Consider the following 16,314-nt stretch of genomic DNA (forward strand, 5'->3'; position numbering starts at 1 on the left):
TGACTGCCGCCTTTGTCATCTCTAACATCGCTAACATCCCTCCCAGCAGTCTCCAGTCTTTGAGAGGCTCGACCGAACGATTTTGCGCGTTTTTTTTCTCTCTTTCCGCGTCACAATGTGCAGATTCCCGTAGGCAAAGACCCAACCACGTCTGCCCACCTGGAGGAGGAGGAGGAGGAGGAGGAGGAGGAGGATGCTTGAATGATGCATCTTCTTTCCGTTCGGGCTCCGGCGGGACTGGTTTATCTCGGATGATGCACAGAGGGAGACTCCGTGTGTTTATGTCTCGCCCTGACTTGAAAAACCCCCATCCCAACAGGAGATCCATGCCCCGTTTTTTGCGTCGTTGTCACCATGTCCCCAGCATCATCGGCTGCAACGGCCAGTGAGAGCAGCACCGCGATCCCCGAAGAGGAGCCGGACAGCCCCAGAGCTGAGGTGAGGCAGTTTTCTCCTCCAAAGGCAAATGGAGGCCAATTAAGTCTTTAATAAGTATGACATATTGCCTCCAATCTCATCAGATATGGGAGATTAGGGTGGGATTGGTGCCCATGAACACGCTAGCTCTGAATTAAATTGCATTTCTTTTGTGATCACATCCTCAAACACATTACTATTAAAAAAAATAAAAAATAAAAAAGAATGTGGCCTCCAGAAGTGCCTTCCAAAAATGGGGCTCAGGACCCTGTTAGGGGTCCTGGGAAGGGTCATGACTGGTCCTCAGCAAAATAAAGGAGGAAGAACATCACAGTCGGTCTCATAGGAGAGAGTGACAGGTTTATTCAAAAATCCACAGGAACTGAATCCATTTCCTCCAGACAATGAATTTGAAGCTCTGATACGGTCTGACATGACTGCACAGGGCACTTCTCTGCAGAAACGGGGATTAAATTCAAGTTCAACTGAATTTAAATGACACGTCACCATTGTAGACGATGTCTAAGGGTTACCTTTTAACCTCCTACAAACACCCATGCTGTCCAACTTACATATCCATTACACAAGAGGGTTTTTATATAACCTAGCTGGTCTTATTATGTCAAGATAGAGTGTCCACGACTGCGAGAGGCACTTAAAGGCACCACAGTGGTGTCAGGAATGGTGAGGCGTCTCAAGACTTGAAGGTTTTTACTGGAACATCCGTCTTCTGAAATATTGATGATTTTGAACAGGCTTTATGGATTTCACCCTTCTTCTAAACAGCCGATTAAAATCAAAAATAAGTCCCCCAATAGATATTTGATGTTATACACGGCACACGTGTCATTATACAGTCATCATTATCATAAAAGTTAATGGACATTGCAAATCCTGATTCTTTTTGGTGCATCTTGTGGTCCACATAGGATTTATTCTGGTGTAGCAACTCTTCTTTGTTTGGACAACAGATTTTTTTTTCTTAGTGTGACAAAAGAGGCACGCACACACACACAACCACATATCAAAAATAATCAAATCTGAGGCTCCAGTTGACTGAACCTCAGAGGGTCTCTTAGGACCAGTAACTAGGTTAAAATGAAAGCGTGTTTTTTTTTAAAAGCACATTGTAAGAAAATGTTTTAACGCTTTTTTTTCGATTTTTTAATTCTTTTTTTAACCAGACGAGCGGTGCGACTGCTTCCTCTTTTTTTTTTTGGAACATTTTACTATGCAAGTAGATTAAAGCTACTGGCAATCCATAAATGCTAATTTTTTTTCAATGGTTTTGCTCTCTATCGCTCACCTGCATTGACAAATACCTGTTAATGTGCACTTAGGGGCTCTTTAACACCGTTGGACAGGGCCAGAAGAATTGATTTGTCAACTTTATCAATAATGTCAGCACCCTACAGTGTTACGCCCCTTCACTTCTCCCATAAAGGCCGGATAACTAGCTCTGTTCTGATCTTCTTAATTGAAAGGTCAGCTGCTGCCATGAAAGTCTTGGTTTTAATTAAGTTGCATCTACTTCTGCATCTAATCCTAGAGTGGTGGTGGGGGGGGGGGGTGAAAAATTGCTGTATTGGATTTTTTTTTTTTTTTTTTTTTTTTGGCCTTGAAATTTAACTCGTTCCCTCAAGTTTTATTATTTTACCACCATAAGATATTACACGTCCCTTCTATTTAGTTATTTTTTGGGCCACAGGGTATGACGTGTTCCCTCAAGTTGGCTATCTTATTTAAAAAAAAAGGTCTTGTGGCCTCAAAATAACTAAATTGATAGAACAAGTTTTTTCTTGTGGCTTCAACATAATAATAATCATCATCATCATCATCTTTAGATTTATACTTTTTAGGGTTGCATTGCGTTAAACCCCTGGTAAAATTCACAACCGCCTGTGTGACAAAGTTGCTTACAGACTGATTTTTAAGAGTATCCTGCCATATAAAGGCGCATTTGCCCTCCATATAAAGGAACTCTTTGCTCGTTATTATTATAGCTGCTTGCACTGAGACTTAAACTGCAGCATGAGCCACAAACTATGTCATGTTGTATTGATTACAGTTGGTGAGCGTGTACAGGATACTAGTGAGGAAAATACTCCTTCTGCAGTCAGCTCATCCCAACAGGGAATGGCACTCTTAATCCCTTTGGCCTGGTGGGGTGTAGCCTCGGGTTGGTAAGGGACTCAGGCACCATGTGACGAAGGTGGGGATGATAATTAAGGAGAAAGAACATTTATTATTTATGGCCGTCTGTCACTCGAAGAGCACATAGCTGACATGTTGAGTTCAATACATCAATGCAGTGATGCTGGTTGTTGGCTGCTGCGGTCACTCATACATCGAGCCTATATGGACTGGCCTATAACAGACTATAACCTTTTATCTAATTGAATCACTATAATCTGAAAACACAGCAGGCTCTGTCAGAGTGTAGTGTCCAATATAAATGTGTTTGAATGAATTTTGTTATGATCCATCCTTCCTGGGGCAAACTGAATCCCTGCCAGGTTTGTATGCGGGCAGCATTCCCAAAAAGCGTGACTAACTCATGATCTAGGCAGTGGGGCTCGCTGTTCCCTGAGGTGATAAAGGACGGCACCGGATTTATGCTGCAGAGTCAAAGAGCAGCTTTTATCAGCCTGGCTTGGCATTAAATATGAGCTCTAAATGCAAACACATGCACAGTATGCACATGCAGAGTGACCTAATATTTCTATAAACATATGGTGCCCATCCCTACAAACTCAACAGCACCTTGCTGACACATTCAAGATTGTGATTTTACACGAATCACATGCTTTTCTTGATTGCAAGTCTTTTTGATTATAATGAGCACAGGCCACGACATGTGCAATTGGCTTACAGCTCATGCATAAACTATGTAAAAGCACTTACAACACAGAATATTTCCATAAATATTTTATATACACAAGCCACTGCTTTTTAATAGTTTCTAATTTTAAATGTCTATGTTCATTTTTATGCAAGGTTACAATATTTGTTGGAAGTTTGACTCCTCAGTCGGCAATCTTTGAAAAACGAACAACTTTTAGAGGATCATAAAACCACTCACTAACTCGTTATTTCTCCTCTTCTATGTAGCAGCAGCCCCAGAGACAGACGCTGATTAAATCCCTTTGTCAGGAAACACACTGGAAATGCCTGTTGTTGTCCCTGTTGATGTATGGCTGCGTCGGGGCCATGGCCTGGTGTCAGGTGACCAAGGTTACACGCCTCTCCTTTGACAGCGCTTACAAGGGGAAGTCTATGCTGTACCATGACAGCCCGTGCTCCAATGGCTACATCTACATCCCGATGGCCTTCCTGGTGATGCTCTATGTGGTCTACCTGGTGGAGTGCTGGCACTGCTTCACCCGCAACGAGCTGCAGTATAAGGTAGATGTGGACAGTGTTGCAGAGCGGGTCCAGCGAATGACGCAGGCTACACCATGTATCTGGTGGAAGGCTATCAGCTACCACTATGTCAGGAGGACACGGCAGGTGACGCGCTACCGTAACGGAGATGCGTACACCACCACGCAGGTCTACCATGAGAGAGTCAACACCCACGTGGCTGAGGCGGAGTTTGACTATGGGAACTGTGGGGTGAAGGACATCTCAAAGCACCTGCTTGGCCTGGAGGGCTTCCCCATCACCAAGCTGAGGTTCACTAAGTGCTTTAGCTTTGCTAATGTGGAGTCTGAAAACTCCTACCTGACCCAGAGGGCCAGGTTCTTCACAGAAAATGAGGGCCTGGATGACTACATGGAAGCCCGTGAAGGGATGCACCTGAAGAATGTAGACTTTAAAGAATATATGATTGCCTTTTCGGACCCTAACCACCTTCCCTGGTATGCGTCAAATTCCACGTTCTGGACATCAGCTGCTCTCACCCTCTCCTGGCCTCTACGGGTGCTGACAGAGTATCGCACTGCCTGTGTCCACTATCATGTGGAGAAGCTATTTGGCTTTGACTATGTGCCAGTAACACCCTCCGAGGAGCGTCCCTACTGCAGACACATCCCGCGGGTCAACACAATTGACAGCACGGAGTTGGAGTGGCACATCCGCTCCAACCAACAGCTGGTGCCCAGCTACTCAGAGGCGGTCCTCATGGACTTGGCCCAGCTCTCAGGGAGTTGTAATAACTACTCCGTATGTGGCGGCTACGGTAGCTACAGGCAGAACTGTGAGCGCTGTCACCGAGCCATCAGCAGCTCCTCCATCTTCTCTCGCAGTGCCCTCAGCATCTGCAACACAGGGAGCCCTCGCATCCCCTTCAGTGCCAGCCGCTTCTCGCTCGGTCGGCTGTACGGCTCCAGGCGGAGCTGCCTGTGGAGGAGCAGCGGGAGCCTGAATGAGCCGCCCTGCCCCACAGAAAGCACGCGCTGTCTGTCAGGCCAGCAGACAAGCGAGGAGAGCCCTCCAGCCTACCAGGACGCGCTGTACTTTCCTGTGCTCATTGTGCACAACAACGAAGGCTGCCTCAACCACGACCATCGCTCACTGCACAGAAACGGCTCCTGTGTGGAGACTTCTCTATGACCCAGAGAAAGGAATATAATTTCACAGGAGTTTGCTATTTTAAAAAAAGGACGGAAAGGGACTTTTGCTTGTCAAATTTGCAACTCACAAACCCCAAAGTTGCCACAAACAAGAATTTAGACACTGCAAATCTGAAATAAGAAGGACACAGTATGCATGTCAAAGTCTTTACACTCAGTGAGTCAGGGAAAACAGCTGTAATGCTGTTGATGAGACTGTTGCTTAATATACATTATGGCTTTAAAGGACCATCTAGCTAAAGTGTCACATACCATCCTGCAGCGTTGACTTTACAGTAAAGACACGAGTCGAATAACCAAGGGATACCAACCAAGGGGAGTCACATCCCCGCTGTAAATGCCATATTTATAGATCTTTGTCATAGTCAACTTGTCAACACGTGAATAACACTTTCTTGAGTCTGATGACTAAAATTAGGTTTGACTAAGAGGACGCCTGAGAGAAACTGCCCGGAGGGGATGTATGAGAGCGAATGGATGCTTGAGAAAAATCCTCATGTGAACGATGAGGGAACATATATTATTCTCCCTGACAAGCGTAATTAACAAGGTTAAACTGTTTGGCTGAAATAAATGACTCCGCTCATTTGATGTCAAAGCAAAGAGAAAAAAAATACAGTAATATAAAATAGGTGTCTGATACAGATGCTGAGGCATTAAATTAGCTGAAATTTGCTCAGTTAAAATGACATTACCCTTCTTGGGTTGGTAAATATAGCAGCGCAGTGATGAATAATTAAACACAGGAATGCTTAAGGACATAAGAACTTCAAACGGAATACTTCAAAAGCTCTCCTGATGACTAGAAACTGTACATTTTGTATAAATGCCTACTGCGTAATAATAAACCTCAGCTTTACATTAACAGGTCAATTTCAACTACGTTAAATCTCAATTTCATTTTATGTTTGGCAATAGTTTTCTTCAGCCTACCTCTTTATTTAAGTGCCTAGCAATCTACTGTTACTGAAAAATAAGATACCAATTCTTAAGCAAACACAACACAATTTCTTTAAGGTGAGATTACAACAGGACGCAGTAGTACAGGCCATCGTTGGGGAAACCGACACAAGGTTTTACAAACCTACATTTTTTCATGTGATTTTTCATCATAATGTAACAGAGCTCTTGTAAAGCTGGCCACTGCTGCCGCTGCTGCTGCTGCTGCTGATGCATATCAGAGAGACAGCCAGAGTTGGCCATCAAAGACACTGAAAATAGGCAGAGGCCTGGATTCACTACTGATAGTGTCAGGTTTAATAATATGACTAGACTACTTTAAAGAACCAAAAGAAAACACTGCCTCTCAACTGAGCTCATACCATGGCTTAGTCATACCCACCCAACAACAGTTTAACGGCAAATCTATTCATTCTAGAACTTTCCAGACACATGATGTAGCTTCCCCATAAATCCATTCCAAAACCAGTTCTGCCAATTTTCTGCTTATTCCAGTTTTATTTCCTCAATTGCCTCACATTTGTGATGCTATAATGGATGAAAACAAGCTAATTGAGTTATTTCTCAAACCAATCTCCAAGATAAACCGATGACTGTGGCAGATCAATTTCTACTGTCAAGATGAGGGAGTGGGAAACAATAAAATATTAACACAATTATTTTGCCCATGATCGCGAAAGTATCACGATACGGCGATTCTGCAATAGTTGGTATATATAACAAACAAACCAAGCTCGTTACATTCCTTGTTACATTGCTAGTTGCTAACTCTAAAGCAATATACATTTTTTTAAAAAAAGAATAAAAATGCCATTAAACCAGATATGTCCACAATCGAATGACAGTTTACAAACATTCTGGAAATTCTGGAATTCTGCTTTAATCTGTTTTCACAACTCACCCAACAGGTCATCTATGCAACCCCCTTAAACTCAGGATAGTATTCAGGGCTTGCAGCAACTTCCTCTCTCCCAGATTTCTGTCTTTTCATGACAAGTTGTTTGGCATTTGAGAATGCAGACACCAGACATGAGCTGCAAAATAACTGGATCATCTTAAAAAGACCGGTGCGTCCCCACCCGTATTCCCCATTCACAATACGTAAACTTATATTCCTGTCACATCAGATATGAATTTAGATATCTTTACATCTCAAAGATTTGGTGATTTACTTGTTTGGGTTGCAGAATTAAATCATAAAGAATGTTTTAGCAAGGAAAGACCTTAGTCATGTGGAGATGGAAACATATGTAGTATCTACAGAGTAGCACAGTGTAATAATATATACTATATCGTAATATAGTATAGCAATATAGACAATCTTTTGTGCATGCAAGTAGGACTTTGCTTTTATATATGTGGAATAATGTGTCTCAGTAGTATTCCTATAGTTTAGAATGGGATTGAGGAAAGTGTGGGATTACACGCCGCTGGCATATTGAAACGTTTTGTAAATTGAAGCATGTTACTTTATTTATTCTCACATTTATTCTCATAAATTCTCACAGTTCACAACTTTGTTAAATGGCATTGAACTATTCAAAACCACCGATTTATTTTTTTCTGTACAAACCTGCCATTCATCAGCAGCTAGTTTTGTCAGTTGGTTCCAAATGCAACAGCTAGCAACGTAGTTGAATAGAGTTGGATCTATATTAATATCTGATCTCCAACTGTTTTGATTATTGATGCGCAACATCTATTATACAACATCTACTTTAGACAGACCTGCAATGTAAGTTTTGCTGGCGCAACCTGCTCCAGGTCCCGGTGGTCATCACAGGTATGGAGCAGTGCTCTCATGAATGTGAAGGTGTAAACACTCCTGTTTTATGTTCCACCTGTCAAAAGGTGGCAATAATGTGCCAAGAAATGTTCCAAGAATGGTGGAGGAGAAAAAGAGTGCAATGCAAGTCTAAAAATGACATAAGATGGGGAAAAAAAAGTGCTTTGAAAATGTTTTGAGGACGTAAATACATTTAACACTTTTGTAAGAACTCAACAATGTGTCTTGGTCTATTAAAACTCCACATGGCACCTTTAAATCTTAGAACCATCTGAGGTTTGTTTGTTTGCAATGTGCAAAAGCAGTTTTCAATTAGCAAGAAAGAAAAGAAATGAGAGAGAAAACAGAAATTCCTGCATTAATACAGCATGTATGCAAACAGAGTGGGCTTGCGTATCCATGTTCATAATAGAACCCGTGGGAGACCACAACAACAACAACATGCATCTGAAAGGAAATGAAAGGTACCGACATATTTCTTAACAAGAGGACATCCTGGATGAATTTGAAAGGCCATGGCATTCTTTCATTCATGAGCATTTTGGCAAAATGTGTTTACATGTACAATGTTTACAAATTTGAAAAGCAGTTTGGGGTAGGGTCCAACAAATATTAGATTTTTGAATCTACATTTAAGAACACTTAATGAAGAGCCTTGATACTTGCTCTGTGGTAATAATGATTACTTGCAGCTGTACATGATGACATGCATATTTCTGCAATAAGGTACCACAATATCAGCCTGGCCAAAACTTACATAAATGACACTGATTGAAAAGTTCATTGTTCCTCCATGGGTGACTGTTAGCTAAATGCTTTAAACCAGCATGTAGGCCTTTATTGTCAATTAAGTAGATTAGGTTGGTAGTACAAGTACTTTTTTTTCAGTTAAAAATGCTCTGATACTTGTTTTTTTGTATTTCTTTTTATGCTGTGTGGCAGGAAAGATGTGTACTGTGAATAAAATAGACAAGAGTGTAGTATACGGATCTTCTGTCTGTAGATGAATGTGTCACACACATAAAGGTGCTACATGTACTTCTAGTGCAGTTACAAGCTAAAATTGTACAGAACAGAAACAGAATGTGGCAAAAAAAAGCAGTTTTGATATAACGTCTACTGTGCAGAGATATCTAGTGAAGTTAGCATGCTAAGCAGCTAGCCAATCCTGTCTTGTAATCCTACTTTATGCTTCAAGATGCGATAGCGAGTCACTGGAGTCCTGCCATCATTAAATAATGAATAATTAGTACTAATTTGACGCTTTTTTTATGTGGCAAAAAAACAACAAAAACTATTATACTGACCTTATTTGGACAATATACAAAATCATAATTCTAAACATTAGTGTAGCCTATGATGTCATGAACTCTCCTGAAAAACAATGGCACAAATGTGTTTTGACATTTTCCTGGAAGCTAGCCTCGCTAAACACGGAGCAAATTAGCCCATCATGTAAAATATTAGCTCATGCCACAGATGAAATATTTTTAGATAACAGCGCCAAGTTTTAGCAATTTGGTTGTTTTTAATACTTGCGCTGTCATTTGCTTAGCTTCTTCGTCTTCTTTTTTTTTCTAATAATTGATGATTGTAAAGTTAGATTGTATGAACCCAGTAACGGCTTGACAAAGAAAACAAAAATATGCTGCTCCTTTTGTTTGAAGGGGGGGAGGATTCATGGGGATTCGGGGGGGGGGGGGACTTATCACCTATAAAGATAACTGGAGCAGGAATATTTCTGATGTGCGGATGTTAAAGGAGTAATTTATAAATGGTCTATAAATGATTCTGGCCACTATCCAGCATTTTTGTACTGCTTTTTACTTACTTTGAAAAATGTTTGCTCCCCTTGTAACCTTTAAAAAAACCTCAACTTTTTACAATTATATTTATACCCATTGACGTAAAATGTCTGGATGATTTGACTGTTTTGGGATGGAGTGCATCCACGCATACACTTGATACATATGGAACCCTTAAGGCAAGATTACTGACAGTGATAACTGATCAGTATTCTACCATAAACTGATCACTGTACATATTTTTCCTGCAGAAAACCTGCGTGTCTCTTCATATGATTCTGAATAGTCAGTGATTTTTTTGTTGTTGTTTTTTTTGCAAAATCAACCAATCGGGGAAACAATATGATTTACACTAAATATGTGTGTTTTTCTCTCTTCCCGGTAAAGGTGTGACACTATTAACCAGTAGATATAGATGGAAAAAAAAAATCTGTATGTATTCCAACACCACCACAACGTTGCCTTGATGTTATATAAGAACTGATTACCAAATCGGTGTGTCACAATGGAGTATATATATATTCAATAAACTGAAATGTTCACCAAGACATCTGTTCAACATGACTGCTGCCCACATAGGTTTTAACATGTCAAAGATAACATTTCAAAAAATTAGCAATGCTGCTGCTCTGCGTGTTAAAAGGCTTCTTATCACACAGTGGTTTATTTTGAGAGAATTTCACTTGCACCGTCTCGCCGCCATAAACAAATGTGTCACATCCCCTCCGCTCCCAAGCAGATACACCCCGTGCTTCCGTTTAAGTAATGTTTACAAATTGTAATGTCAGACATTAAAATGAAATAGTACACACGTGTAGCTTGGACTATTTGTGCTTAGATGGAATTTATAAAAATAAGTTTAAAACAATTTAACCTGTAGACACCAGTGTGTAGTCAAAATGTATTTATGATGGGTGTTGTGTAACTTCTAATATTAACATGAGGACAGCATGGTTGTTTTTTTTGGGGGGGGGATATAAAGATATTTTTACAACTCTGCACTACTAATTCACTGGTTTCAGATGCAGTGATGAGTGGGATCATTGGCTCATGTTTTCAGGGTCCCCTATCAATCGGTGATGATCAAAGAGAACAATAACCAATATTTTGAAATCAATATGAGGTAAAAATTAAAATCTTAATGTCAAAATTAAGAACAACACCAACTTAAACATTGTGTTCCTCTGTGACTGTCTTTCTGAGGCACAGTTGGCTTCAGTGATAGGCGAGTTCATGTAACCAATTAGATGGGGCTGTGTGTGAGGCAGCTGCATCAAAACCAAACTGCATTTAAAATTTTATTCATTTTGTTGGCAATTAGAAAAAAAAAATTACAGATCCCAACAAACATAAAATGCTGATTATGATCCTGGGTTAATAAAGGGTTGACCCCTGATGTGCATTACAAAGAGAAACTGCAAAAATCGAATTGATCCTTTTGTTGTTTCTTTCGTTCTAAACTCTGATTCGTCCAAACTACCTGGTCGATGACGGTAGCGCTCTGCTCGTCCACCTCTGTCAGGCGGATATCACATTCTGTTACACAGGTGTTCTGAGACATTGCCTCCTCCAAAGCTTTACCTCCATCCTGCGCGTGCAGACACACACACACACACACACACACACACGCAGACACACACACACACACACACACACACACACAAACACACCAAATTAGGATCTGATGCACGTTTAAGTTGAACACATTACCTAGAGGCCTTGATGATCTTGAATACACCCCCACCTCGCTTAAAACATCTACACCGCTTATTGTCAGAAACACTGCATTTCTATTTTTGTAAAGTCTAAATCAAGGTCAGAGATATTGGTGATACTGCACGTTGCACTTTCCGCTACGTAGGTGATTTTTGATCCTTTGCTGTGTGTTCCAGTTGATGGCGAGAGCACAAAATCCCTCTCAATCTACCTCTCACGGGCAGACAACACTTACTTGGCTTTCCATTATTGCATGTTTTCCACATATATTCATGAATAATTGAAAACCCTTGCGGTATAACGCTATTCTGTGGCTTAAATGCACTGTCTGTGTATGCTTTCTGCTGCTACATCTGACAAAATGTAATACTAAGTTTACATTCTCTTCTATTCTGTCTGAAATCTTATAATATCTTTAAAGAGGTAAGATTCCACCAGCTGGTCCCCACATTTTGGCTTACTTCGACAGATCAGAGTGGCTTACTGTTTAATATCCATACCAAAACTACAATTAATTTTTACTAGATCCAAAGCTTACTCTAAAATGTTCATTTTTTTTGTCATTTTAAGATGATCAATAACAGAATATAGTCACATTGCAGAAGATGGAGTCTGGTTGAAAAGGACTTCCAAAACGAATCAAAACTGTGGCAAATTCTGCCAAACTACCAATAAATAACAAATCAAATGACCTCCAGATATCATTTCTACAGAGCCCCTTTGAGTCTTGAATGGGAACATTTTTTTTTTAAATCTTGTGTGACGACGGATTTATGTTGCGTTTATAATATTGCAATAAAAATAACCAATAGTATTATCCGTTGATCTGCTTGTTATTAAGCAAAATGCACACACAAAACGTACAAAAAAAAAAGGATTTTAAAAAAAAGTTTAGAAAAAACAAGCAGTTGTCATTATTCACATTTTAATTGAAGAATATATTTAAATGTTAATGGTCTCATTTTTGTTGGGTTCTGTCCTGAACACAGATGTTTCCTTTAAGTCTGTAGAATACCGATTAAATGCTGGGAGATCTTCAAACAATACTTCATTTAGAATGGTATTTTTTGCCATTAGCAAATGTTGCTCCTCCAGTGATGTGGATATTTCACGAGGCCATATATATGAAAAAAAAACATCCATTAATAGTTCAACCTTAGCAATAGTAAATATATTGGTTCATCACAGCCATGTTTACATGAACTGAAACAGCAGCGTTCGGCTCAAAGTGCATGGAGTGCAAATGAGGATCAGTAAAGTATCTCTGCTGATGATGAAATTGGACCGATGCAGCCTGACAAGCTTAATCTGCTACTGTTCACAGGTGACCAGTACAGTGACCGTGACCACCCCCCCCCCCCCTTCAACTTTAGACCTAAACGGTGACAATCTGAGAGCAGCAATGTTTGTCATCTGTTTTTCCTCCTCTCGGGGAGTGTTTCGACACACACTCTCTACTCACCACGCCCAGCTTGTTGCAGGAGAGGTTGATGCTCTTCAGGGTGTTATTCTGAACCAGCACCTTAGACAGAGCAATAGCAGTGGGTGCAGTCACCTCATTGGCCCCCAGGTGTAGGTGGAGGAGGGTGTTGTTGTCTAATAAGGCCTCAACAATAGCCTGACCCCCCTCGTCTCTCAAACGGTTGAGCCGCAGTTTGAGGGACAAAAGTGTGAGGTTCTTGGACAAGGCATGAGCGATGGCTTTAGCCCCCTGATCTCCAATATAGTTATCACTCATGTTCAGGACCTCCAGCTTGCTGGTGGTGAGCAGCTTGCCGATGGCTCTGGCTCCCCTGTCTCCGATCAAGTTGTGAGATAGATCAAGCTCAGTCAGGGAGGGGTGGTCCAGCAGGTATTTCACCAGCTGACGGCACTTTTCATCCTCGATGTGGCTTTCATGAAGTTGGAGAATCTGAAAGAACAGGATCTCATCAGGATGTAGAAGATGCTGCGGTGAGTGTTTTTAGGGAGCACATACAAACAAACGGAACCAGGAGGACAGGAAGAGAAATAGTAAAGAGTTGGCGGCTTTATTTCAAAAATTAAGATTTTGTTAATGATGAAGTAAAAGACTTCATTTATGTAGCAAAACGTGCAAAAGCTTAAATGTGAAAATTTGCTGTTTTAGTCTCTTATATCATAATAAATACTAAAGCAGTTCCCGTTGCTTGAGGGGTGGGGCCATGCCCAATATGACCCAAAACCTCCCGTGACAATCTCTGACTTTAATCTCTGATTTTATGACATATTCTGTCTTTAATCTCAGTCCTTCTATAATCTCAATCAATCATTCAGACTCATTTTAGACCCTAAAACCACAAACCCTCTTAGACCCTTAACTCAGCACTTCCTTTCCTCTATCGAGCCAGCAAGGCACACACACAGGTTTGACGTTAATTGGACAAACCATAGTCATACATACATAGCTGTTTTGCCTCTATAGTTACTAGATATTTAGGGATTTTACTATACGCAGACAAAATATGCAGGTTGTACAAGATGTATCCAGTCATAACAGACAAGGAGATTATTTTCTGTCTAGTAGTCTGCAACAAAACTGTAGAGTCCAACATTGACCCATTTAGGTTGCAGCCAGAGGCTCCACTGTCTTTCCTGTAATGTAAATCGAGCATTAATGCCTAGACTGTGAAAACACTCCCCATTTCCTGTCATTGGAGAAATTTCTCTAAATAATGCTTTGTAACTAGCAAGGAAGTCTAAAATTCTACGAGACAGCAAACCTGCTCCAGGCAATCAAGCTTAATACATTGCAAGAGGGCAGCGTGCCGTAAACCATATTTACCTTCAAGGTCTTACAGGAAGCGAGGGCCTTGCTGAGGGAAACACAGTCTCTGTCAGTCATCTCAAACATGCTCCATTCAAAGTTCATACCACACTGTTTGACCCTGTACACAATATCAAGCTCTTCCAGGCTGCTCAGCTTGTCCAGCAGGATGCTGAAGTCAAAGTGGTCCACAGAGGGAGCATCAGTTGAGCCACTTTCCTCCTCTTCCTCTTCTTCCATCTGGTGTTCCTTGATGGGTGGCAGCAGCTGGGAAACGTGAAGTCTCTTGACATAGTTCTTGCAAAGAGGTACAATGTCTAGAACCGTCTTTGGATCTGTTACATTTGGGATAAAAAACTCAATAATGTTTCCAAGGTGCCTCTCAAGGAACATTCGCTTCCAGCTGTGGCCGTATTGAGTGACGTCACAAACATTCCACCGCTGCTCGCAGCACCGTTTCCAGTAGACTCCATCGCTAATCAAGCTAGCTGTCACATGCAGGGGCAGAGAAGGAGACGCTCTCTCATGTACAAAGTCTCTCTGGCTGGGTGTGAGCTCCTCAAAAATGGGTTTTTCTGTTAAAGATTTAGATGCGATTATATAAACTTATACGTATGTGAATGTGTTAAAAATGTTTCTGGTAAAAATCAAAACATACCCCCAAAGTTTTTCACAATTCCTTCCAGACAGAGGTTTGATAAAGAAGGCACTATAACCAATGTCCAGTCTGGATCTTCAGCAATGATCCTCCTCTTCCTCCTTTGGTCCTCAGCTCGGCTGTGTTGGGGTCCCTGACGATGTGGTGGAGACTTGGACATTGTTGCACAAGGGTTTTTGGTCGCTATTTCTTCACCATTAACAAAAACCAAACATGATAAAAGACAATATTACATATTTTTGGCATCCATAACTAGATTTTTAAAATGATCTCATGTTTTCATGTGATAAACAAAACAGGGGGAAAGTGATCCATTCCTGGTTACTGGGTAACTCTGAACAAGCCTTGTCATGTGACCACAAATGAGGAAGTGCACTTCACATTACTCAAGTCATCCTAAACTGAAGCTCATTCAGTGTGATAAGCAAACCAGAGCAAAAAAATAGGATTTTTGTCATGCTGAATAAATGTATCATGTTTCTATTGTTCTCAGTTCTGCATCTTAAACAAAATAGATATGTTTTGGACATTATTACATGCAATTAAAGTCAATGTAAGCTAATAAAAGAAGCAAGATTATAACCAGCATACTTGGATATTCATTGATATATTGGGTATACATATTTTTTATTTTTTTCTGTGGTGAAACAAAGATTACAGACAGAAATGTAAAGTTGGCATGTTTAACAAGTGGACAAAAATATACGATTTGACTTCCTAGTGTGACGATTGCTTTTGTCAAATCAAAGGCATAAGAATGACCTCCAATTCGCGTTGGTTTCAAAATTGTTTGAGTTTGCGTCGTATTTCATATCAGTCCAACATATACCCATACTCACTTATTTATGTGTGCAAGTTTTGAATTTAAGAATCAAAGCTAAACAGTCCAACTCTAGACAGTCACCTCATTCCGTTTTTTATCTCCAAGTGTTGATGTGACAATAGTTTAGAAATGACTACTACTACGCTACTCATGCTAAAGCTACTAGTTAGCCAAAACTGCCTGAATTTATGGCTAGCAACCAATTGATACTAGTGCTACCTTAAGTGCTACTCGCCTACTGGTGGGAATAACTAGCGATAACTTTTTCAAGAGGAGCTAATCACCTTTATTTTATTTTTTTTTTAAACTCAGTATCGTAAACAAATACCTGCGGTGCGCCACCGAAGCCTTCATCAGGTCCTTCTGGTCGCCATGGTAACAGAACGCTCAGGAAAGTTCAACAGAACTAGTTTCGCTGGTCTGACTGTTACTTTTATCGTTTGGTATGTCCAGGACTTTTATAGTAAATAGTGATAACAATAGTAAGCTGTTTGACGTTGGTATCCTCTGATAAAGTTACAGGACACGAAATTTTCTAACGTTTCAGAAAGACAACATCGGTAACCCTTAACAACGGCTGTCATTGAGCGGGAGGCGGGGTGTAAATTGGAATTATTATTTTTGATTGAAAAGGAATAATTTTCAAAATTGTAAGGCTTGGGGGGGGGGGAAAATGACACTAATTAATATACAAGGCGTAAGAAAGAGGTTACACACTTTTGAAACATATCAAATACAGCCAATAGATCAAAACAAACAAATTGCTTTATTTTTAAGGGGTAGCATCCGG

General features: G+C 40.6%; 2 protein-coding genes across 2 annotated transcripts; one reads left to right on the forward strand and one right to left on the reverse strand.

Moving 5' to 3' along the window:
• The first annotated feature begins 128 nt into the window (after positions 1-128).
• On the forward strand, positions 129-9,373 carry tmem151ba (transmembrane protein 151Ba). The gene is made up of 2 exons (XM_086189600.1): positions 129-438; positions 3,529-9,373. The coding sequence occupies exons 1-2, from the start codon at positions 355-357 to the stop codon at positions 4,969-4,971; spliced, it is 1,527 nt and encodes a 508-aa protein (XP_086045726.1). The 5' UTR covers positions 129-354; the 3' UTR covers positions 4,972-9,373.
• A 1,454-nt stretch (positions 9,374-10,827) lies between these two features.
• On the reverse strand, positions 10,828-16,083 carry drc5 (dynein regulatory complex subunit 5). The gene is made up of 5 exons (XM_086189601.1): positions 15,853-16,083; positions 14,702-14,890; positions 14,062-14,618; positions 12,721-13,170; positions 10,828-11,130 (listed from the first exon to the last, which is right to left on the reverse strand). The coding sequence occupies exons 2-5, from the start codon at positions 14,859-14,861 to the stop codon at positions 10,945-10,947; spliced, it is 1,353 nt and encodes a 450-aa protein (XP_086045727.1). The 5' UTR covers positions 14,862-14,890; positions 15,853-16,083; the 3' UTR covers positions 10,828-10,944.
• Positions 16,084-16,314: the final 231 nt, after the last annotated feature.

The sequence above is a fragment of the Aulostomus chinensis genome, chromosome 20 (genome assembly GCF_037954235.1).
Source record: "Aulostomus chinensis isolate RoL2024-O1b breed Wild chromosome 20, RoL_Achi_v1.0, whole genome shotgun sequence".
Taxonomy (NCBI): Eukaryota; Metazoa; Chordata; class Actinopteri; order Syngnathiformes; family Aulostomidae; genus Aulostomus; species Aulostomus chinensis.